This window comes from Eptatretus burgeri, chromosome 10 (assembly GCF_056783735.1).
Source record: "Eptatretus burgeri isolate ZD-2024b chromosome 10, Ebu_testis_v1, whole genome shotgun sequence".
Lineage (NCBI taxonomy): Eukaryota > Metazoa > Chordata > Myxini > Myxiniformes > Myxinidae > Eptatretus > Eptatretus burgeri.
Window position 1 is genome coordinate 101,044,658 of NC_140970.1, and position 24,490 is coordinate 101,069,147.

A 24,490-nucleotide genomic window follows, 5' to 3' on the forward strand; every position below is an offset into this window, starting at 1 on the left:
ACCCCACTAAAATAATGAATTCAATAATGAATTTTTGAAGTCTTTGTCGGCCTCTTATTACTGGCTCGGCCGGGGTTTGAACCTCTGAACTTCCAGACTCAGAGCAGACTCTTTAACTATTATGCCACCGAGTCTGGTCTTGAAGAGAATTTGTTTAAAAAAAAAAAATTATAACAAAGCCTGAGACATTGGGCACCTTCACCCCATGGCCAAAGTACACAGTCCACCAAAGCTTGACAAACAAATGTATGTATGTACTTCACCCCAAACACCAAAGCACATGGTCAAACAAACACGTACATCGCAGATCACAAAGCTCGAATGCATGATCGCAAAAAAAAAAAAATGGGATCCATTAACCATCATAAGATGGAGTGGATTACCTTCAAAAGAAATGGGGAATGATAGGGAACAGGATGGTCGTGCACTGACTATTTGAAGTCCGAGAAGGAAGAGTGGGATTACACAGCTTCCGGAAGGTGGTTCCATAAACAGGAGACGAGAGGAGCAAAAGAGTTGAGGCGTGCAGTCCGCCTGGATTTAGGAGTTTAATCAGGAAGAGGTTATCGGAAGAAGGGTTCATGGAGGAGTGTGTACATCGATAACATGCAGGGAAAGGACGTGATGAGATATTGGACAAATAAATTGAAAGACTGTCTCTTTTTCATGTACTTTCACAGATATACTTATTCTAACATGGTACAGCTCTCCCACCTTGGGATCCTCGCAATTCGTTTTATTTTCTTCGGATGGTTTTGTTTTTTGGAATTCTCTCCCGAATAACTGGAATCGTTTTCAAGATTTTCTTTTTGTTTAACTGGTGGGTCTGTTTTTGGCTTGCTCAACTGACAACTACTATTTTCTGTTTTCTGAACTTGTGAACCTGAAGGTGATTATGCTGGTTCTCTTCCTCCCTTTACCGTAGAGGAAGGGGCCTCACCTGACAGCATTGAAATGGTGGCCAATGAGGTCCTGGGACTGTCAGTCCCGGCTTCACCCGAGGAGATCAGCATTCTAACGGAAGAAATTAAGGGTCTTGTTGGGAACCTTGCCAATGTGGATATGATCCTAGCACAGACCACAGAGGATGTGCAGCAAGCACGGAACCTGCTTGTTGATGCGCAGCATGCTAAGTACATAATTGCAATGCATTTCATCTCCACGGTTGTTAATGTCATTTCACAACACAAGAATATGAACCTTATTGTTCCAAACCTGGCACAAGTTGTGATGCAAGAACCTCAGATGTGATGCAACACTGAGAAATTTTTTTTTGAATGGATTTTAAAAGCAGGACCAAGTTTAGCCCATAAATACTTTTTATTGTCAAAAATTAAATTGTTCACTTATATATTATCATTCCTGAATTCATACACTAAAACAATTTCATTTAGCCGATGATAACATTAATTATTTCCCCATCTGACATAGATGAATCATCCCTTTCCGTGTCATCACACGAATTTGACGAACGAATGATGTTTTCCCTTTACAGCCGATGACGGCCGTTCAAGGAACATGCAAACACCTGGGTGTGCAAATCCGTTTACAGTGAAGGTGTTTGATTTTTATTTGTTTTTTTTTCTTTTAATGCGCACACATCTTTAACTCACGGTTCATCCAGCGCAATATGTTGCAATGCTGGGTGCCAGGCACCGATCGCCCACATGGGACTTGACGCACAAGGATATGGCTTATCCGTGCTGCAGTGGCTCGCAGTACGGCCTTATGCATGGGCACTGCTGACAGTAGAAAGGCTGGTTTCCTGCCAATCAGTTTCCCCACTGCCAATCAACGTTATGCTCCTGAATCGACTGGGAAGCTGTCGTGACTCTCTTCAGCCTCGGCTGCTCTCGTTCTTTATGCCTTCTCGGCCTCCTCCCAGTTTCTGTTTCACCTGGATCTCTGCGGCTCTCCAGCTCGGCTGTTTTCATTCCCATCCCATGGCACTGTCTTTTATAAACAACTAGACGTCCTGCGGGTTCCCGTTGTGACAGCGGTTGATGAAAAAAAATCATTTCATGAAGAAAAAAAAAAGATAGCTCCAGCGAACTATACCGCTGAGGTTGTTTTCATTGATCAAATTCTCCACAAGAGTACTCGACTGAATCTGGAATTGAATTTTTAATAATTTTTTTCGTTTCCCGATTTGAACGAAACTTGATACTGCACACCGCAGGTGAATGGTGAGTAAGGTGGCCCTAAAATATTTGCGCTATCGCGAACTGTTTTGGCTGTATTTTGGGAACATACATACATACATACATACATACAAGATGAGAGTTTTAGTAATATATAGATTCATGCCTTCAGGTAAACCGTAAACATTGTAATCCGTTTTTGATGGTTACCTACCATGGGCTTGTGCAATGCCTCCTGGGATGGGTGCCATTTGTGTCACTACTCTCTCCATTTCTGAACCATTGCAAAATTCCTTATAAAACCATGCCTGCACATTTTCACTTTGATCAGATTTTCATGTTTGTAATAATTTTCATGTCTCGTTGGAGGCAGTATCTCGGCCAGTCCTCAACAATGGATTGGCAGCAATGATGTGTTTTTTTTACCATGTGACTTGTGTTCATGTACTTTGTGTTTTTACACAAAGTACATGAACACAAGCCATATGGTCAATAAATTTATTGCTGACGTCGAATAAAATCTTACCGACCTTGAATGATCGATGTTACAGCTGAAGCAATTGCAAATTGCTCCTTGCTGGTATCTGAACCCAAACTCCATAAAGTTCTAAACGCTTAAACAACTCTTAATGAAGGGCTCTACGTCTGGATTTATGAACACATTACACTCCATAAGGCCATGTCCTTTTGTTGGAGAAGGAGAGTCGGGGGGGGGGGCAGGAGGGGAGGTTATGTTCTGGTGTTCTGGGGGCAAAGATACCTGAATGTGATCCTGTAAATAAAGATCAAGTCTGCAGAAATAATTATAATGTGGGAACGTTTTAATAAAATTTTTAAAAAAAGATGTGTTGACACTTTTTGTTGTGTTGCTAGCATGGTTCATTCATTCATGCACATCTTCATGTGGCCGTGCCATGGACAGGGAGTATGCAGAGCAGGTGGAAAGTGCAAGCAAAGGTGCCCAAACTGCCTTGGAGCAAGCAGAGGAGGCCCAGCAGGCTGCACTGGATGCCGTCCAGCATGCCCAAGAGGACATTGATCGTGCTCAGAGCACTTTGGAAGTATGGATATGGTAGATTATTTCAGCCCTATCCCCCGTGTAGTGGGAGATCATAATTTAAACATGATTATTTGATCCGGCCTCGTTAGTTGCTTTCTGTTAATTGTATTGACTGTCTTTGAATTGTTTTCATCCTGTGCATTATTTTTGGATGAATCTGAAAGCAAAGAGAGTTAATAACTTAATCCATCCTATGTAGTGGCAGCAGAAAGAGTAGGTGGCTATAAATTGGAATGAGATAGGTTCTGAGATGCATTGGAGATAGAGAGGTACAGGGGTATTGGTAGGAGTTGTCGGTAGCTTGTGTGTGGAAGGGTGATGGTTTCTGGGGTTGGTGTAGCATAGGCATGATGGACCAAATGGCCTCCTTCTGTGCCGTAATTCCTTGTATATCCTTGTGTAAGGGATTCTATGACCTTTGGAATTGTGGAGCTGAGTACAGTTTATAAATAGCTGATGAAAGATCAGAGCTAGACATTCGGTTATGCAAGGTGAAAATGAGCTGCCACTTTGATGGACTGGACGAAGCGCAACATTGGGTTTGTGTTTGAAATGTCTTTCTCGAAGACAGACATGAAGAGGAATGAATGAGCGAAGGCGAGTGTACAGTCGAGACCGAAGGAAGTGATTGTTTAAGGGGTTTTGTTGGACCAGGTGTCATCCTGTGCATCTGGCAAGAACTGATGGCACAGAGTCTGTGCCACAAGACTACGGTACACGTTTAGATAGTAGAAGACGATTAGACTGGTAATCCCCAGGCAAAAATAGCATTCCTTTCCTGCAGTAATTCTCTGCAGACGAATATAGTAAGACCTGTTACCAACTATAGTACATGAGAGTACAACTCTCATATACTCCAGTTCTAACTGCAGCATTTTTGCCTGGGCTGTCTGCATGCGGTGCTGAAATCACATGCTGTGCTCTAGATTTTTTTTTTCATGAGATTCTGATGATGCCCAGGCTTCTTATTCTCAACTGCATCAAAAAATGTCAAGTAAAATGTAGGAGTTCCACCCCAAAATTGAAGAACAATGCTCCATGACACTTCAGTAACCATATATTGTCCTAAGAAGTGGTGGCAAAGATCACTTTAGCACTGCGGAGGATACCCAAACAACACCCTGTCTTTAGAAGGCATGTTAGATATGGCATATAAGCTAAAGACTGGTCAAATGGCCTTCCATTAAAGGTTGGCTGCAAAAGAAGAATGGAGGGGAAACCAAGTGGCCTTTCTGGTGTTGGATTGGGAGGATGTAAAACTTAAATTCGTTGACAGATGTGTTCTTGATAACAGCGCAGTTTATTTATTACTTGCAAAAATCGAAGATTTTTAAAGTATATTGGTCAGTCGATTTTGTTATTCTGTCTGTCCGTTTGTAGCTCTTGAATTAATATCAGGTGGGGTTGACTCAGCCTGTCATCCTTCCGAGGTCGACACAGGATACCAGCAAGCTGACACTCGTTTTGCCAGAGTGGTGACCCGTCCAGGATTGTGCCCAATAGCCAAGGAGACTGCGAAAGCAGCACCAACGCTCTGCCCAGAGTATGGTCCCAATGGATGGGATGGATGTTTGTAGCCTGCAGGTCACAATTTTAAACCGATCGTCATGAAACTTGACCAAGTTGTGGAGGTCGTCTCAACTGAGAAGTCTATTGATTTTGAGGTCAAAGGTCATCTTGAGGTCGAATTTCTAAAATCGGCATTTTTCATCCGATTAACTTGAAATTTGAACAAGATTTGCATATTGCGTCACTGGATTGGGAAACCAACTATTTTTTGAGATCAAAAGATCAAAGGTAAGCTCAAGGTCAAACTTCTAAAATCATCAATTTTCAACTGAAAAATTGTCAATTTACATCCTATTTACTTGAAAGTTGAACAGCATTTGCATATTGCATCACTGAATTGGGAAAGCAACTATTTTTGAGGTCAAAAGTTCAAAGGTCAACTCACAGTCAAACTTTTAAATTCATCAATTTCAATCTGAAAAATATTCAATTTTCATCCGATTGACCTGAGCCTTGATTGAGATTGTCGATTATAATCTTAATGAAATGGACAATTTGATGTATCCATGGCAACCTTTGGGGGAGGGGGGGTGGACTTTGCGAGTATCGTGCTCTGCACAACGTCTTTTTCTTGTTTGTCTATTTGTCTGTTTGTTTGTTTGTCAACCGCCTCCAGGAGGAGATTGGGACCATGCTCTGTGCAGAGCGTTGGTGCTGCTTTCGCAGTCTTCTTGGGTATTCGGCACAATCCTGGACGGGTCTCCACTCTGTCAGTATACCAGCATGCTGGCACTCAGTTTTGCCGACCTCGGAAGGATGACAGGCCAAGTTAACCCCACCTGGTATTCATTCAACAGCTGAGTTGGATTTTGAAGTCAGGACCCTTGGATCCAAAACCCCACCACCCTAACCATTAAGCCAACACCAGGCATACCACCTACAGGTCACAATTTTAAACTGATCTTCACAAAACTTCACCACCTGGTAGAGTTCATCATAAGCAAGAAGCCTATTGTTTTTGAGGTCAAAAGGTCAACAACTTTGTTAAATTTCTAGATCCTCAATTTTCATCCGATTGATTTAAAATTTGAAGAGGATTTGTATATGAGATCACTGAATTCAACCACCAAATAAATTTCAGGTCCACATTGACCACAAGGTCAACATAGGCCAAATTTCTAAAATTGTCAATTTTAATGCCATTGACCTGAAATTTGAAGAGGATTTGCATATTTGGTCATTCAATTCAACTACCATTTATTTTTAAGGTCAAATTTATTCAATGGATTTTGTAAGTATCGTGTTATGCATGACATCGTTGTTGTTTATTTATTGAGCAGTTATTTTAAGACAGTTGATGATTTTAAGAAGGGCTTGGACAAATACCTATGGGTAATAGGATAAGATGGATATAGGTGGCTGTGGTGAACAGGCAGACGGAGAAGTGTGCATGTGCATCTGCTGGTCTTTTTGTGTATATACCTTGCCCCTCACAACCCCTCTCTTATTTGCTCATATCTGCCTCATCTATCAATCCTTGTCCTCTCCCTCTTTTGCACCCAAATCTATCATTTCAGGCTAAGTGTTTTCCTTTTTTATTCTAGAGGTGTGTGTGTGTGTGTGTGTGTGTGTGTGTGTGTGTGTGTGTGTGTGTGTGTGTGTGTGTGTGTGTGTGTGTGTGTGTGTGTGTGTGTGTGTGTGTGTGTGTGTGTGTGTGTGTGTGGTATTGGGGTTCTGCAGATGATGAACTAAGCTGCTAACACTGTTCCCTGCTTTCATTTTTATCCACTTCTGTTTTTTGTTTTTGTCTTTCGTCCTCACACAAAATGGAGAATGTAACTGTGCCCACTGATGAACTGGACAAGACAGAGGTACAGCTGAATCAGTTTTCTCAGGAGATGGATGAGTTTAAGGTGCTCCATCGCAATACGGAGCGGACAGTCCAGCAGGCAAATAACACCAGCAGTGGAGCTAAAGCTGATGCAGATGAAGCTGAGGAGGTACACAGTCTCGATTTTTCCTCATTCTCTTTCTCTCTTAGTCTTGTTTTCCTGAGTGTTTGAGCTCTTATCTATTTTTGACATGTTATTTAAGTGGGTATTTATGAAGTGCTTTCCCATGAGTTAATGGTGTTTTGGCAATGGCATCTTCTCATGAGTGCAGTACTCGAGATCAATTCGTACGAGCCAAAATGTATGTGATTACATTTGAAATGTTGTTGAGAGTAAGAGTGAACAATCTGGCATGATTGTGAAGTTTTCATGAGCCATGAATTACGTGTTCACATTGCAAGATTCTGAAGCACAAAGCTTAGTTAAGTGATTAAACTTGTGATTTAATTATTCTAAAGGGTTCCTGCTCTCGTACAATAATAATAATGGTACCATTAGAAAACTAACAATCAATTTACTTGAAACAAAAATTTGTGTCTGATAATCATAAAAATGCTAATTTTGAAGGCCAGTCTTTTTCAGGAGGGAAGAGGAAGAAGCAGAATTTGGAGCTTTAATGTTGAGGTTCCAATGGTAGGACAGCAGGAACCCATTGGAATAAAGTGTGACGGACTCAGGAGCACATAATATTATGCATAGTTATACTTCTCAAAGTGATAGTAAAATATATAATCATACACCGAAAAAGCACACAAACAATCACAACCACCACAGCTACGATGCCACCAGGAACAACAATTGAATGTTATATATAAAATAAAAATTCACTTGTTTTACTTCATTTTATATTCTTATTGAGATTCACAGAAAGACATGCAATATGTTTGCAAAGTGCAATATTGCTGTCTCTTTGATTAAAGCGATGGGTAGGCACGGCTAATGTTTCAAAAATGAATGAGTAAACAAAAGAACACCAGCAGTACATGACCTTTAAGTTTTCGTTGATCAAGGAAAAATATGCTGCTGTTGTTTGAAATTTGACATGATTTCTTCATATCAGCATCAGTCTGTGACCATATATGTACAGAAAGATGGTGTATTTGGCACAAAGACAAGAAATACAAAAAATAAATAAATCAAACAATAGAACAGTACTCTGTGGAGTGCATACCTCCACCAGGCTGAACAGTTTACGTTTTGTATCCCACTGATAGGCCGACTCTGCATCCAGACTTTCATCAAAATCTAATCAGCTTCTTCTTGTCACCTACCCAACTCATTCACCAAGTTTTGTCCAAATCCATCCATAACTTTTTGAGATATCGTGCTCATAAACAGACAAACAAACAGGGGTGAAAACAACATTCGTCAACTTTCGGTGGTGGAGGTAATAATAAAACCTTTTCATTTTAACAATATATAACTGAAGTATTTCTTCTGTTGGTATGAGACCCACTGTGGTTTCCGAATCTGTTGAATATTCTTCATTCGGAATTGCCTCAACAACAAATTTTGAGATTTGTTTTTACCTTTCTCCCTTGTTAGAATTTTAATTCATTTTTACTTCATTCATCATTATATTCTAATTCTCCGACATCTCCTAATTCTTGCTCCATAATTTGACTGAAATATTTTGCATCTTAAGTTTTTGGGAGTGTTTTATGGTAATTGTAGAAACAGGGACTTCTATCATCTTTTGTTGAGGCATGGTTTTTACCTTCGCAAACTTTGTTGCGAAGGTTATGTTTTGATCGCTGTGTATTTATTTATTTATTTGTGAATATGTGTGTTTGTTTTTATTTTTTTTTGTTATTCTCATAACTCCAAAAGTATTGAACTGAATCGCAGCAAATTTGGTGGGAAGATTGGTTATTATCCGAGGACCATTTGATTAGATTTTGGGAGCGATCGGGTCAAAGGTCAAGGTCATGAAAAGGTCAAAATCGTCTTTTTACCATAGCGCGGTCAATCTGTATCCAATTTGCATGCAACTAATGCCAAAATGTTCAGAATTCAATGCCCCATTTTGTGATATGTGACATGACACAATGACGTAATAACCCTTATTAGCGGTTGGGAGTCAAAGGTCAGGGGGGTCACGACATTGCAAAATGTGCGGTTTTAGTCATAACACGGTCAATTCTTATCCGATTTGCATGAAACCAACACCAACATGTTGACTGTTCTGTTGCCCACACTCTAATACCAATTACAAAATTAAGAGTACAAAGGTCAAGGTCGAGGTCATGAAAAGGTCAAAATCGTCATTTTGCCATAGTGCGGTCGATTTTTATCCAATTTGCATGCAACCAATGCCAAAATGTTGTGAATTCAATGCCCAATCTTGTGATATATGATATGACACAATGACGTCATTACCTTTGTTAGCGGTTTGGGTCAAAGGTCAGGGGGGTCAACGACCTTTATTATCATAACGCGGTCAATTCTTATACAATTTGCATGTAAGTAGATTCAAAATGTTTAGAATTCAATTCCCTATCCTGTGATGTGTAATATTTGATTTCTTATAATGTGACCAGTTGTCATCAGATTGACTTGACACCGACACCCAAAAAGGTCAGGGAGTTCATACAGAAATTGTACAATGTACGTGAATCGGTGTTAAACAGCAGGAAATTTAATTTTTTTTAAGCCATCATAACACATATGAGATGGCAGATGTGGTATGGGATTAAATACCCTCACAATCAAAGGTTTCTGCGGGGGGGGGGGGGAGGGCAAAATGTAGCGTTGGCGAAGGTATGCGCTCTACTGAGTGCCTGTTCTAGTTATAAGTGGTTTCAAAATTTTATCTTGTTTTCGTTCATATACTTCTTCATCCATTTTTTTTTTTAATCTCCATTTCTTTTTTTATGTCTTCCTGTTATTTTACAACTTTTAAACTAATGTCAGATGTTCCTCTAACTTTCTTGCTCCTTCATGCGCATTCATTTCTACTTGTTTATTGAAAAATATCATCTGTTTTATCTTGCATAACAACAATGTAATTATATCTTCCAGTCGAGTGTTTCATATGATTTTCAAACTCCCTTTTTGCGCATAATGTCGACCAATTGTTTCTCCAAAAAATATTTATACATGTTGAATTTAACTTGAATTTTAAGAAGTATTTAATAGCATTATTTCTTATTGAGCGATGAGGTCGTTGAAAGTATGATTGGCTAAGATAAATACAATTACAAGAAGAAGGTCTCGCTCTCGTGTTGTCACTATCCGAAACTGTTTTTCTCATAATACATTCATCAAAGATGAAGTTATTTATGATTTATCCAAATCTTGAAGTGAAAGTATGTCATCCATATTATCACTGAGAATACAAGATATTATTTTTGGTTTTGTGTTTTATTAGTTTTGAGTTACTTTTTCATTTCTGTATGTGGCAGAATTGTTGCCTTATATCTTCGATATTGTAATCATTTCGTTTTTTTTTTTTGACGTTTCAACAAGCTGATAATATCTTCTTTTCGGAGACCCGTGTTGAAACCTTGCGAGAGCAGTTGATACTCAGGTTGAAAGCATGACTTAGTGAAAATTATTACGTTTTCATAATCTTAAAAAGGTATGAGTAAGGAGCATCTTTAAAAGGAATGAAGTTTTCGCACATCCGCTCGAACCAACTGTTAGACATCGAATTGTTTTCGGAATATTTTTATAGTTGTCTCGTTTTATCTTGTTTTCCCTTGCACTTGTTCAGAGCTAATAGCTTTTATGCTCTTCATTTATATATTTAGAAAATAAGTCTTCAATCGTTTATAAGTGTTTTTAAAGCTCTGTGTCTTGTCTGAAGTTCAGTGTTAATTTTAAAATAATATTTATTTAATACCTTCCAATGACATTTCATTTAAAATGACAATTGTGGATAAGACATAACATTAACCCATGGAACATTGCCAAAATTTAATCAATCTCTTCCATTGTTGAAAGGAGCATCATGAGCATCACGATCTTCAATGGAATAACTAATATTCATTCTTCTTATTAATCTTATAAAGTATATTTATAGTGTAATTTTGAAGTATTTAGTTTGTTGAGGTATTCAATGGTCAGTCTCTTGGCATGGCAAACATTCTTTACCTTGCACAATTGGACAAGTTCAGTTCACTATCTTTCCTGCTTTCAAAACGTTGATTCATCTTCCACTTTTTCTTTGATTGTTTTAATTGACAGATTTATGTTGTATATGAACTGATGTCATGAATAAGTGTTTACAATGTTTTTAAAATTTTAATCAAAGCCGTTCAATCATGTACTCTATGCACAATATATATCGATAATCAGCATAGTTAACGATCACACGATGGTGAACACTGAAGCGGAATAGCAGGGGTTGCACGAACATGAAGGTGGAATGTAGCACTTTTTTATATTTATTGAAAGGAGCTTATTTGTGGCTGTGGAGTTGGCAGGATGGGCTAGAGGTGTGCACATGTCTTGCCTCTGAGCTTTTTATTCAGAGTTTGAAACTTGGCCCAGCTATAAATTGCCATCCTGGTGTCTCACAGGCAGGGCAATTCATCAATGTGTTTGCCATCATTTGGATGAAAGTTAAAATGGGCGTCTCCTCTGCTGGCATTGTTTTGTGGATGCTAAATATCCCATAGTGTCCTTCGTGAAGAGTCGGCGAGCTAAACCCTAAATGAATTTCAAATTCCTGCTCTAACCTGCAGGGGGCATTACATCAGTGGAAAAGCTGCGCTCCCAGCAATGATGTAACCAGCAGCCACAGGCTACATACAAAGTGAATTGATGAATTTGTGGTTGCAAAAATTGAGTAATTTGTGTTTTGACATAAAATAGCACCAGGATTGAATACTATGTCGAATTTATTATTATATGTGATGATATTAAGAAGGTTAAAATGGCTTGTACAGCGTGTCCTTTAAACAGGTACCCATTTTTTTATTGATTGAATACAACAAGCATGCACAACTTTCGAGTTGAATATGGAACTGTTGCAGTAATGTTTGAAGTTTTGTTTAGCACTCAAAATGTCCATCTTCTTGTGAATTCCTTGATTCAACGTCTCCCAACAAATGGATTGCCCATGGTGGACCCATTGCTTGACTCCCAATATCCCTGGACGTGAGTCCCTACGATATATTTTTTGTGGGATTTCATCCAGTGCAGATCATATGTCATGCGCCCACAGTCCTCGGATGAGCTACGAGATCGCATCACAAATGCTGTGCAGAGCATATCCTGTGCTCTCTGTGCAAAGCTTATGGACAATTTTGTTGATCATCCCCACATGTGTATTGAAAGAGAATGTGGACATGTTTGGTACGAACCAAAACTTTAAACATTACTCTCAATGTTCCATATTCAACTGGAAAGTTGTGAATGCTTGTAGTCAATAAATAAAAATGGATACCTATTTAAGGGACACCCTTTTATTACATTTTGCAATTGAGCCGTTTTTGTATTTTGGTTTTAATGTTTGCCTCTATTCAATGTTTTTTCATGACTTTATTATCCATATTCACATCAAAAGTATTTTAAGGACAAACCATATTTGTATAAAGATTAAGGTTCCATTTTGAGCTGTAAATTTCCTTGTCTTTTCTGGATGGCAGCTCTTGGCTGAGGAGGTTCACAGCAAGTTTGAGCATTTACGGGAGGAAGCAGCTGCCAACTTGCTTGTTGTGTCAATGGTGAGAACACGGGCCAACACTCTGCAGCAGCAGGCCCAAAGTTTGCTGGAAGAAGCGAGAGACAAACTGGAGCGCCTTGCAGGTACACAGTGCCCGGAGAAGCCAAAACAGAGATGTGAGGGAGAGGAAATGTGTTGTATATGAGAAGGATGATGATGGTCTCACATACCTCTGGCATTTGCTTAACTATTGATTAAGCTTGTCTCATATTGTCAAAACCAACCAGATGTAGTAATAAGAGATTTGGAGTCAATCTTTGGTGTTGATTCTCCAGTTGCAAGATTTCACTCTTGAATAGGGCTGACAGGATGACCTAAAGGTACACAAACTTGCCTCGAAGCTGTCTTAGCTTGGGTTTGAATCCTGACCCAGCTATAAACTGTCATCGTGGTGTTTCACAGGTAGGGTGATTCATCAATGTGTGTGCCGTCCCTCGGATAGACATTAAACCGGAGTCCCATCTGCCAGCATTCATTGGTGGACGAGATCCCATGGTGTCCTTCGCGAAGAGTAGGTGAGCAATCGCCAAATTTGGCCAAATTACAAATTCCTGCCCTGACCAACAGAGGGCATAGCATCAGGAGCACAGCCACATCTTCCACCAATTGAATAAGCTCTTGAAGTATCTAAATAAATTAACTCAAGAAAGTAAAACTATCTGTTGCTGCCACTCATTTCTCACTTCTTTGTCCTTCCCTGTTCTCAGTTTATACTCGATCGAAGAAACAAAAAACTATTTCCAAGAAATTCTCTTCGCAACACTGAACTAAATGAATTTCAAGAAATTCTCTTATCACCAGTACAGCAATAACATGTCACAAATTTCTCTTTTCTGAAGTGCAAAGGAATTTGAAATTGCTTCGTGACATCCTTGCCCAAATGTCCAACTAACATCTAAAAACCAAACATGAACAAAACTCAACAGCTCGTTTTTCTGCAATCTGTGGAGTCAAACTTCACATCACACTCCTGACTGAAGACACCATAGCTAATTATATACGTCCAACTCAAAGCACGAGTTGGTACATCTCCAAAAATGCTGGAAATCTTGCCTCTGAAGACTCATGCACATCTGTGTGCTTACTGTTTGCTATTGTTAAGACAGAAGAACAAGAGGTCTGTTTTCCTTGCTTGAAACCATTGGCTTGAGAAATGCAATCACCATTTTAATTAGGTTAAAAAAAAGACTAATTTTCGAATGGTAGAAAATATGAATTACAATGTCAGGGCATGGGCAAGATTAATATAATGACGTTAATATTATTATCCCCACGCTTTTTGAAAAAAAGGACAGGGGATATTGTAATCAGCTGCGTCTGTCCGTCTGTCAAGCTATCCCCTAAACGGTTTTGCATGTTCTTTGGTGCCATGAACTGTAGGTGTCATGTTCGTTTTTGTTTCATCGACTAGCCAAGAGTTTGTCTCCACTTCTATGATAGACATGCTGAAGTCTAAAGATATGGTGGGCAGTAATGAGTTAATTATGCTATTGGACGACATGATCAGTTGTTTTGGGGGGCAGCATGATGTTGTGACCTGACTTTCAAGTTGGCCTCATAATTAAGCCGACCTCGATATCATCAGGGAAGGTTTACTGCTATTGTCGGGTTTGTTTGTACAGTTAGCGGCCACAATTTTTTTTTATGGTATCACAGAGTTTCTTAGACCCCCCCCTCCTATTTTATTGATTTATTTATTCTTCTGCACTCTCACCACTTCCAATTTCTGAACTGTATCAATTTCCTTGCCATACCTCAGATCCAGCAGAGACTTTAGGAATGAAATTTTGCATCAATAATGCGAATAGAAAGTGTGTGGGTTGACCTAGGTTTTTGACCTTGACCTAATTTAAGGTCATGACCCAATTATAGACATTTTAATATTTTTCACCAAAACTCGACTAAGACTTGTCCGATCAGAACTAAATTGCCTTCCCTAAATAGCTTGGAGCAAGGCGCAATTACACTTCATTTATATCGTTCCCCTGCAGGTTAAAGGTCAAGGTCTTGCACACCTTAGCGTACTAAAACACCACTTAGGTTTTTCTCCATTATTTCTGCTGTCCAGGGAGTTTCAGAATAAAAAATGTCATCAATAATGGGAATACAAAATTTTTTTTTTGACCTGACCTAATTTTAAGGTCATACCCAATTATCGACGTTTTAACATTTTTCACCAAAATTCGATTCATGTTTGCCTGATCAGATTGAAATTGCCCTCTCGAGATAGCCTAGATCAAGGCGCATTTAACCTTAATTTACAGTTTTCCCCTCCGGGTTAAAGATCAAGGTCAAATGGCAGTCTGAAAAAAATTATGCTGGTTTCTTTTTTGAAATCGCTCAATTTTGCCAATCCGGAACCTCAAACACTGCTTGTCCTTCCAAGATGTTCTTGCATCATAATAGCAAATCTGCACTGAAGTTGTGCACCTGATATTTAATTGTCCCTAACCTACTTTTTTGGGATTGTTGCCTAATTAACAAAAAACACCTTTTTGATCATACCTTGAATAATTTTCCTCCGATTTTCATGATGTTCGGTTTTATGGATAGATTGTAGATGGGTCATGTTTCTCGATTTACACACTATCCCGAAATGTTGAAGGTCAAGGTCATATTGTAGTGCAATAAAAAAATATGGCCAGCGTTTGATTACGGGCCAAAGTTAAGTCACGGGCGATCACCAAGGGGTAAGCCTCTCCCCACTCCCAGGTCAGGGGAGGCTAACCCTTGGCGATCGCTTTGTGATCAGAGATATCTCATTGATTTTGTCATCATTCTGAGGGGTGCTCTGACAAGTCACTGATGTCTATAGTCATCCCTGTAGCCCCAACAGCAAGGTCTAACTTCATCTTTATGAATGATGACCATCCACACCATACACCTGTTATCAACGCCGCACTTTAGGATCACAAGATCTTTTGCATAGACTCTTATATGATCTCACAACTTCTAAGAAGGCATGCTTGTCATCGAGGAATGGGGCAACATCCAACAATGAGAGCCGATCATCCAACATGTATGCAAGTTTGTAATGGGGTCAATGGTGGTCTCACATTATTGAAGCCATTTCTGCCAATACAAAGTTGTCTGTGATCATTTATACTGACTTGGGAGGTCAAGACATTGGACATACATACAATGAGTACATTGCCAGAATTTCCTTTCACTTGTGAACCGCACATGTTCAGATTTGAGAGATTAAATCGCACAAGGGCAAAGATACTTAAACCCGGCCGTAAGCGAGAATTGTTTGTTTGTTAAGTTGCACTGCCGCCCTGTATATATTTGTAAATTTTTTCCTGGACACTTCCAATTGAGATGAGCACTGGGCCAGGATAAATAGCTCAGATGTCGCTCAAAAATACCTTGGTGAGTTGAGTGGAGGTGTGTGTGTGTGTGTGTGTGTGTGTGTGTGTGTGTGTGTGTGTGTGTGTGTGTGTGTGTGTGTGTGTGTGTGTGTGTGTTCCAATCAGCCCTGGAGACGCAGTACGAGCATAACGAGCGCATCTTGGCAAAGAAAGCACGCTCGTTGGATGGACTGGAGGAAAAGCTGAATGGTATCCTACGAGACATCAACCAGCAAATAACCATATACAACACCTGCCAGTAACAGACATCGAGTTGTCCATCCAACATTTAAAGGGTTGCACACAATTTGAATACCGATCATGTGATGCTGAAGAATCTTTGTACCTTTAAAAATAAAGTCTTTGCTTTCAACCCTCCTTCCTCTTGTTGTTTTATGGCCTTACGATCTGATAACTTGCCTCATTTTCAGATATTTATAATCTCGAGAAGTTTGAAAACAAATGAAACAATCCTTTTGTTCGCTCAAACTGGAGGTCAGGAAAATCCAAGCATTGTTTAGCCAAAGTACTGGAGTACCCAAAGCTATATCCTGCCTGATTTTTTTTCGAGCAAATATGTGACGTGTCTTTTTTAAAAAGAGCAACGTATACAATACACACAGCACTTGCATAAGCATACCTGATTTATTGCCTCCATTTAGTAATGAGATGAATCTCACTCCTTCCTGACACCATTACCGATAAGTATCACTTGTTGAACTGTTTATCTGCATTGAGCAAATCTCAAAGTTGTTTCGTCATTATGAATGGCAGAATTATTTTTCCACCGAAATACTGTGGTATCTCACAATATATCAAAGAACACATTATTAATTCAGAACATTATTATTGTTTATGTTTTTACTTCCTTGCTTTTGGCAAGAGGTGGGAGCTTTGTTGATGAGTCAGCAATCACTGTATTTACTTATCATTCCTTCTGCTAATAATAAAAAAGTACTTACACAACACCAGTGGCAGTAATTGTTGAAGTAAAGTCTGTGCTTTCATTTTTACATGATGTATTAGGCGACTTAATTTTCCATCGAATTCCGTCTTATTTTGACCAATTTCCCTGAAAATATCTGCTGTTCTTCCTCGCTCCAATCGGTTCTTCTGACCATGTGCTCGTCAAAGTAGACATCTCTCCGGCTGTTATTACAGAACCACCTGAGCGCTGTCGCTTCTGGCATTTCACTCAAGCCGACTGGCAGGGTCTTCAAGCAGCCATCAAACTTCTAGACTGGTGTCCCATCCCTACTTCCTCCGACATCAACTCGTCCTGGGAATTCTTTCAAAGAAACTTTCTCTCCCTCTTGCACTGATTTATCCCCTCTCGTCTTCAGTTGTCCTACCTTTCCTCCCATCCATCATTCACTGAAGCTTGTGGCGAGGCAGTTGTCCTGAAACAACTTTCCTTCGCCTCATGGAAGGCAAATCTAACTGAAGGCAATCTCAGTTCCTTCCACAAAGCTCGGAACAAGAGTGTGTCTACCCTCAGGAGAGTCAGGAAAACAACACCTTTCTCATCTCAAGTCTGAATTCTCAAACATGTCTCCCTCTTCAAAATCCTGGCGGCATCTAGTCTAGTCTGTTTCTGGTCAATGTTCCCCCTCCACCCCCTCCCTTACCTCAATTGGCCGCACTGCTGATACCGCACGTGAAAAGGCTGAACGCCAAAACTCCGTGTTTGCTTCTAAATCTTGTGTCCCAAACCCATCGCTTTCTGTACCCACCTTACCCAGTCGCACCCAACTGTCCCTGGACTGTGTGTCCTTTTCTCCTGACAAGGTGGAGAGCTTGCTGTCAAACCTCGACTCAGATTCTGCAACCGGTCCAGAAGGCATCAGCCCACGTGTCCTAAAAACCTGCTCTGCTGCGCTTGCTCACCCTCTCTCCGTTCTATTCACCCTCTCTTTTCTCAAGGTCATCTGCCATCTGCTTGGATATCAGCAAACATGACTGCCCTGCATAAAAAAGGTGCAAAAACAGATCCCTGCAACTACAGACCAATCAGCCTTCTCCCAATCATCAGCAAGGTTATGGAATCCATCATCGCTTCAGATATTAAATCCTTCCTCTTCTCCAATGGTTTGATTTCCGATCACAAATTTGGATTCAGACCAGGTCACCCTACCATGGATATGCTGCTTCTGTTCTCCCAACAATGAATGGAGGTCCTCAATGCCAGACATGAAATCAGAGCCATCCCCCAAGACGTATCACATGCTTTTGATACGGTCTGGCACCCTGCCCTGCTCACCAAGTTCTCTTCCTATGGTGTCCAAAGACATCTCCACTCATGACTCACACACTTCCTCTCCTGTCACAGACAATGTGTGGCCCTTAATGGAGTTCTCTCATCCCCTCTTCCTGTCCAGGCTGGAGTTCCTTCAGGCAGCATTCTGGGCCCTGTTCTTTTTCTGGTTTTCATCAATGATCTCTCCGACTCATTGGAAAATCCTCTCTTTCACTTTGCTGATGACTCCACCCTCTGCCGTACCATCTGTGATCCCTCGGATCAGCAAGCAGCAGCCTCTTTGCTCTCTGCAGATCTGGATAAAATCACAAACTGGTCCAACACTTGGAACATGTCTTTCAATCCTGAAAAATCTCACACCCTTACCCTATCTCTCTGAAAGGATAGTCTGAACTCTGGAACCCCTCCCCCCACCCCCACATCTACTTTCTCAACAATCCTCTTGAAGAAGTCCTTTCATTCAAGCTTCTCAGTCTCACCATCTGTCATGATCTTTCCTGGGAAAGCCACATTTCCAAGCTGACCTTCAAAGCGAGTTGCCGACTGGGCATCCTCTGTCGTGCAATGTCTTTCCTTGGCACACCTGGACTCCTGACCACATATAAACCTTTCGTCCACAGCCTTATGGAGTACTGCTCTCCCATCTGGGCTGGTGCTCCCGCTTCTCACCTTTCTCAGCTTTACGCTGTGGAAACCAAGGTGTTTAGGATCATTAGCATCTCCCGCGATGAGGCTAAGTCTTTGGGTCTATCACTCTCTCACCGGAGGCAGGTCGGTGGTGGTCGATGAGGTGCCACCATTCACCCTCCTCCTCCTTCGTGGCTGACAGGACCGAGAGGGCAGGTTGACGCTCGTGGACGGAGTGTTCTTTTTTCCACAGAAGCCCGATACCCACTGCTCGTGAAACCTTCCTTTCTTTTCCCTCACACGTTTTTCTTCCTTCCCTCATTAGCCTTCCAAGTCTGTCAGTCTTCTGCTCACGCGAGCTTGTCCCGTTCGTTTCTCCTTTCTGCTTCCTTCAGCCTTCTGTGTCTGCTTTCTGCCTTCAGTCCTCTTCTAGCTTTTGCTTCTTCCCTTTAACTGCTTTCTGACCTGTCTGCTCAGCAGCCTCTTCTTTCTTGCTCGCATGAGCTTATCCCGAGTGCTTCGCCGTTCTTCTTCTTCTTCTTCTTCTTCTTCTCTCTTTTCTCTTCTCTCTTCTTCTTCTTCTCTCTTCTTCTTCTTCTTCTTCTTCTTCTTCTTCTTCTTCTCTTCTTCTTCTTCTTCTTCTTCTTCTTCTTCTTCTTCTTTTTCTTTTTCTTTTTCTTTTTCTTTTTCTTTTCCTTCTTCCTTCTTCCTTCTTCCTTCTTCCTTCTTCCTTCTTCCTTCTTCCTTCTTCCTTCTTCCTTCTTCCTTCTTCCTTCTTCCTTCTTCCTTCTTCCTTCTTCCTTCTTCCTTCTTCCTTCTTCCTTCTTCCTTCTTCCCTCTTCCCTCTTCCCTCTTCCCTCTTCCCTCTTCCCTCTTCCCTCTTCCCTCTTCCCTCTTCCCTCTTCCCTCTTCCCTCTTCCCTCTTCCCTCTTCCCTCTTCCCTCTTCCCTCTTCTCTCTTCTCTCTTCTCTCTTCTCTCTTCTCTCTTCTCTCTTCTCTGTTCTCTCTTCTCTCTTCTCTCTTCTCTCTTCTCTCTTCTCTCTTCTCTCTTCTCTCTTCTCTCTTCTCTCTTCGCTCGTCTCTCTTCTCTCTTCTCTCTTCTCTCTTCTTCTTCTTCTTCTTCTTCTCTCTTCTCTCTTCTCTCTTCTTCTTCTTCTTCTTCTTCTTCTTCTTCTTCTTCTTCTCTCTTCTTCTCTCTTCTTCTTCTTCTTCTCTCTTCTTCTTCTTCTCTCTTCTTCTTCTCTCTCTCTTCTTCTCTCTTCTTCTTCTTCTCTCTCTCTCTCTTCTTCTTCTTCTCTCTTCTTCTTCTTCTTCTTCTCTCTTCTCTCTTCTTCTCTCTTCTTCTTCTTCTCTCTCTCTTCTTCTTCTTCTTCTTCTTCTTCTTCTTCTCTCTTCTTCTTCTTCTTCTCTCTTCTTCTTCTTCTCTCTTCTTCTTCTTCTCTCTTCTTCTTCTTCTTCTCTCTTCTTCTTCTTCTTCTCTCTTCTTCTTCTTCTTCTCTCTTCTTCTTCTTCTTCTCTCTTCTTCTTCTTCTCTCTTCTCTCTTCTTCTTCTTCTCTCTTCTCTCTTCTCTCTCTCTTCTCTCTTCTTCTTCTTCTCTCTTCTTCTTCTCTCTTCCGCTCCTCCTTCAAGCTTTCTCCTCCTCCCATTGGTCCGCAGCCAATGGGGGCGGATGAATGATGTGACTTGTGGAAATTTCCACGTCATTCTGAGGGAACTTTTAGTGTAGCCCCAGGCCCACCCTCTGTGCACCCAACGCCGCAATGACAGCCCCCCAGCCATCTCCTTCGTGTAAAACTCCCGACCACACAGTTTTGCACTGGACCACATCCGCGAGAAGTGCCGCACCTCGCAGGCAACGACGAGCACCAAGCGCCACGAACATGCATGTGAGAGGAGCCGATGGGTCACCGAGCAATGTGCGGATGGAGGGAACACGGAAAGGAACCCCACAAGACCTCATGTCGATGTTGTGGGTGGTTATAGCGAACGTAGTGAGCTTCATACTTAACATGTGCACATGAGAGAATAGGAAACAACAACACAATACCCCGGCAATTTGGAATCCGTGTCGTTGGCTATGACCCTTTTGCTTCCGGTTTTTTTTTTTTGCTTCCGGTTTTTGTCATGGAGAATGATGCATGCCGGGAGATAAAGGCATCGTCGGAGACATGTAAGACCCAAATAATATCAGACATTGTGTATATTTCCTCCACTGATTTTAATAAATATATCTCCCGCATCATGAAAAAATAATTTTTAATTGTGATTTACATTATTTGATCGCTGATCCCGAATCCAGGCCGAAGTAACCGGAAATTGCGTCAAAATCATCAGCTGTGCGGCGCTTACACGTACCACGGTATAGTTGGCAAGTATACAGTTGTGAACAAGTTTTATGTAAAGTCAGAAGCGAATGTAAGAAGAATACAACGTTCGCTTCTCGTATTCATTTTTTTTAGATGAGATCCTGTTCTAGGCGGTGTAGTTGTTGTTGTGAAGGTAATGTTGAGGTATAATGTGGAGGTAATATTTATTTTTTTAGATGAGATCCTGTTGTACGCGGTGTCATTGTTGTTGTGAAGGTAATGTTGAGGTATAATGTGGAGGTAATATTTATTTTTTTAGATGAGATCCTGTTCTAGGCGGTGTAGTTGTCGTTGTGAAGGTAATGTTGAGGTAATATTTATTTTTTTAGATGAGATCCTGTTCTAGGCGGTGTAGTTGTCGTTGTGAAGGTAATGTTGAGGTAATATTAATTTCTTTAGATGAGATCCTGTTCTAGGTGGTGTAGTTGTCGTTGTGAAGGTAATGTTGAGGTAATATTTATTTTTTAGATGAGATCCTGTTCTCGGTGGTGTAGTTGTTGTTGTGAAGGTAATGTTGAGGTATCATGTGGAGGTAATATTTAGTTTTTTTAGATGAGATCCTGTTGTTGGCGGTGTCATTGTTGTTGTGAAGGTAATGTTGAGGTAATATTTATTTTTTCAGATGAGATCCTATTCTAGGCCGTGTAGTTGTCATTGTGAAGGTAATGTTGAGGTAATATTTATTTTTTCAGATGAGATCCTATTCTAGGCCGTGTAGTTGTTGTTGTGAAGGTAATGTTGAGGTAATATTTATTTTTTCAGATGAGATCCTATTCTAGGCGGTGTAGTTGTTGTTGTGAAGGTAATGAGGTCATATTTATTTTTTTAGATGAGATCCTGTTGTAGGCGGTGTCGTTGTTGTTGTGAAGGTAATGTTGAGGTAATATTTATTTTTTAGATGAGATCCTGTTGTAGGCGGTGTAGTTGTTGTTGTGAAGGTAATGAGGTAATATTTATTTTTTTAGATGAGATCCTGTTGTAGGCGGTGTCGTTGTTGTTGTGAAGGTAATGTTGAGGTAATATTAAGTTTTTTAGATGAGATGCTGTTCTAGGCAGTGTAGTTGTTGTTATGAAGGTAATGTTGAGGTAATATGAAGTTTTTTTTAGATGAGATCCTGTTCTTGGCAGTGTAGTTGTTGTTGTGAAGGTAATGTTGAGGTAATATTTATTTTTTCAGATGAGATCCTATTCTAGGCGGTGTAGTTGTTGTTGTGAAGGTAATGTTGAGGTAATATTAAGTTTTTTAGATGAGATCCTGTTCTAGGCGGTGTAGTTGTTGTTGTGAAGGTAATGTTGAGGTAATATTTATTTTTTCTTCGCAAAAAGACTTTTATTTGATATATTTAAGAAGCGAATGTGAGAAGAATTGTACGTTCGTTTCTTGGCTTTGCCGATTCCATATTATATATCATGTAAATATCGTGGATCATTTAGTTTTAAGGAATAGCCAATCAGCGTCTTCGATATGGAGGCCCTATTAAGCAGGTTACCTGATTGGTTGTAAGTCAGGTATAAATGTAATATATAGTCATAATATGAATAAGGAAAAGACATAAATTTACGTAATTAAAGATGAAGCGCACCGCGTGACCTTCACAACCTTCCATTTTACAGAAGTAATTTTCTAATAAAAATAAAAAATATATATATTTGTGTGTTTGCAATCGTGCTTACATTTGAAATTATGCAGATAAAACCTGTTTTTGGTGCAATGCATAATTTAATAAATAAAACCGTCAAATCTCGCGAGATTAGCGACGCGAGTCACGAGGGACGAGTCACGGAAAGGGCGAGCTGGCAGCAGGAGAAAAAAAAAAGATACGGAAATGGCGAAGAAAAGGAAAAAAATGCAACCGACGAAAATAAAGAAGATGATGAAAGACATGTTGTGGGAGGAGTACGAGTATGAGACGACGATCATGTCGATGAAATACCGACAGAAGCTGGCCAACCTGACAGATTTCCACACTCCTCAATGCTGACCAGCTAAATAGAAACTGGTACTATGTGTCTGCTCTTACAGATGTTGTAGGATTTCTCACAGAAAATCAGATACCGATTAGAGGGAGCCTTGATAATTTTGAGGATATGTCAGACGGGCACAGTGGGCTCTTCCTCTCGCTTTTAAACTACACACTCAAACAAGACACCGAGCTAGCCGAAATAATGAAGCATGTCCCACGAAACGCAAGCTATACTAGTCCGGAAATGCAGAATGAACTGATCTGCACATTGAGTAATGTTGTGACGGATGCCATCGTGGAAGCAGTAGGCACATCGTGGTTTACCATCAAGGTGGATGGGACGAGGGACCCCACTGAATGTGACAACATATCAATCATCATTCGCTTTGTATCGGCATCAAATGAAGCAACAGAGCGTCTACTCACGATAGCTACAGCCGACGCTGGAGATGCAAAAACATTGACAGACCTAATAATTGCAGAGCTGACAAAAACAGGACTTGACACATCAAAAAATATTAAGTCAGGTGTACGACGGGGCTTGGGTAATGGCTGAGAAGCACGGTGGGGTGCAAAAGTTGTTGCAAGAGATATTGGAAAGAGAAATCCCCTATGTGCTCTGCTTAAATCACCAACTCCATCTGGTAGTTATCCATGCACTGGCAGCAGAGAAAGCTGTCACTGATTTCCTCGAGGTTTGTTGTTGCCTGTACAAATTCTTCAGAAAGCCCACTGTTGCTGCACAGTATAAAGGTGAGCGGTTAAAACGACTTCTTCATCAAAGGTGGACGGGACATTTAGCCACCGTGTCTGTGATCATAGGATCTTTTAAGGATATCACATCCTTACTGTTTGAGATTGATGCAGAGCGCGCCTACGATGCAGAGATGAGGATGGAGGCTATTGGGCTTTTGCGGGAAGTCTCTGGGCCTGCCTTCATGTTCATTGCTATCTTTGTACAAAAACTGATGATGTTGTTAGATGGCCCTTTCAGACTCTTGCAGGCAGAGGACATGGACTTGCTAACGGGGTTGGAACTGGTGGCGAGTGCTACAGTGTGCGTGAAGAAACTCCGCTCTGAGGATGAGTTCACTGATCTGTGGAACAAGGCCGACGATGCTTACACTTCTACACCTGCACCACCAAAACGGAGACGCACAATGCATAAGAACTTGGAACAGTTTGTAGTTTTGGAGACTACAGGACAAAACAACGACAATAACAAGAAGGAACTGCAGAGGGTTGTTTTTTACAGCGCAATTGACACTGTGCTTGGAGAGATCGCTCAGCGCTTCAGTGAGCGCAACACACAACTCGCCCGTTCACTCGCTGCTTTGAATCCCGAAAATGGCACGTTTTTGGATCCCCACTTGCTCCAGCACATCATGACATTAACAAAGTCAACCATCAGTGAAACAGAGTGTGTGGTTGCAAAGCAGTTTATTCGCTCACAGACAGAAAAGCAGTCAAATGAGAGATGGACAACACAAAAACTCCTCTCAACATACCACAAAACGCTGGAAGCCATGCCAAGTGTAGTGACTGCTATGAGACTTGGACTAACATTTGGTGCGTCCACTGCCATGTGTGAAAACTCATTCTCAACATTGAGGAATGTCTTCACTGACCATCGACGGTCCATGCACCATGCA

General features: G+C 40.8%; 1 protein-coding gene across 2 annotated transcripts in view; it reads left to right on the forward strand.

The window, feature by feature from the left end:
• The window catches only part of LOC147019290 (laminin subunit beta-1-like), a 133,167-nt gene extending 117,166 nt beyond the window's left edge, over positions 1-16,001 (forward strand). For both annotated transcript variants that reach the window (XM_085899678.1, XM_085899679.1), the window contains exons 32-36: positions 926-1,133; positions 3,064-3,202; positions 6,543-6,710; positions 12,197-12,356; positions 15,750-16,001. In XM_085899678.1, the coding sequence (XP_085755804.1) occupies positions 926-1,133; positions 3,064-3,202; positions 6,543-6,710; positions 12,197-12,356; positions 15,750-15,886 (812 nt within the window). In that variant the 3' untranslated portion in view covers positions 15,887-16,001. The remainder of the gene's footprint in view (positions 1-925; positions 1,134-3,063; positions 3,203-6,542; positions 6,711-12,196; positions 12,357-15,749) is intronic.
• Positions 16,002-24,490: the final 8,489 nt, after the last annotated feature.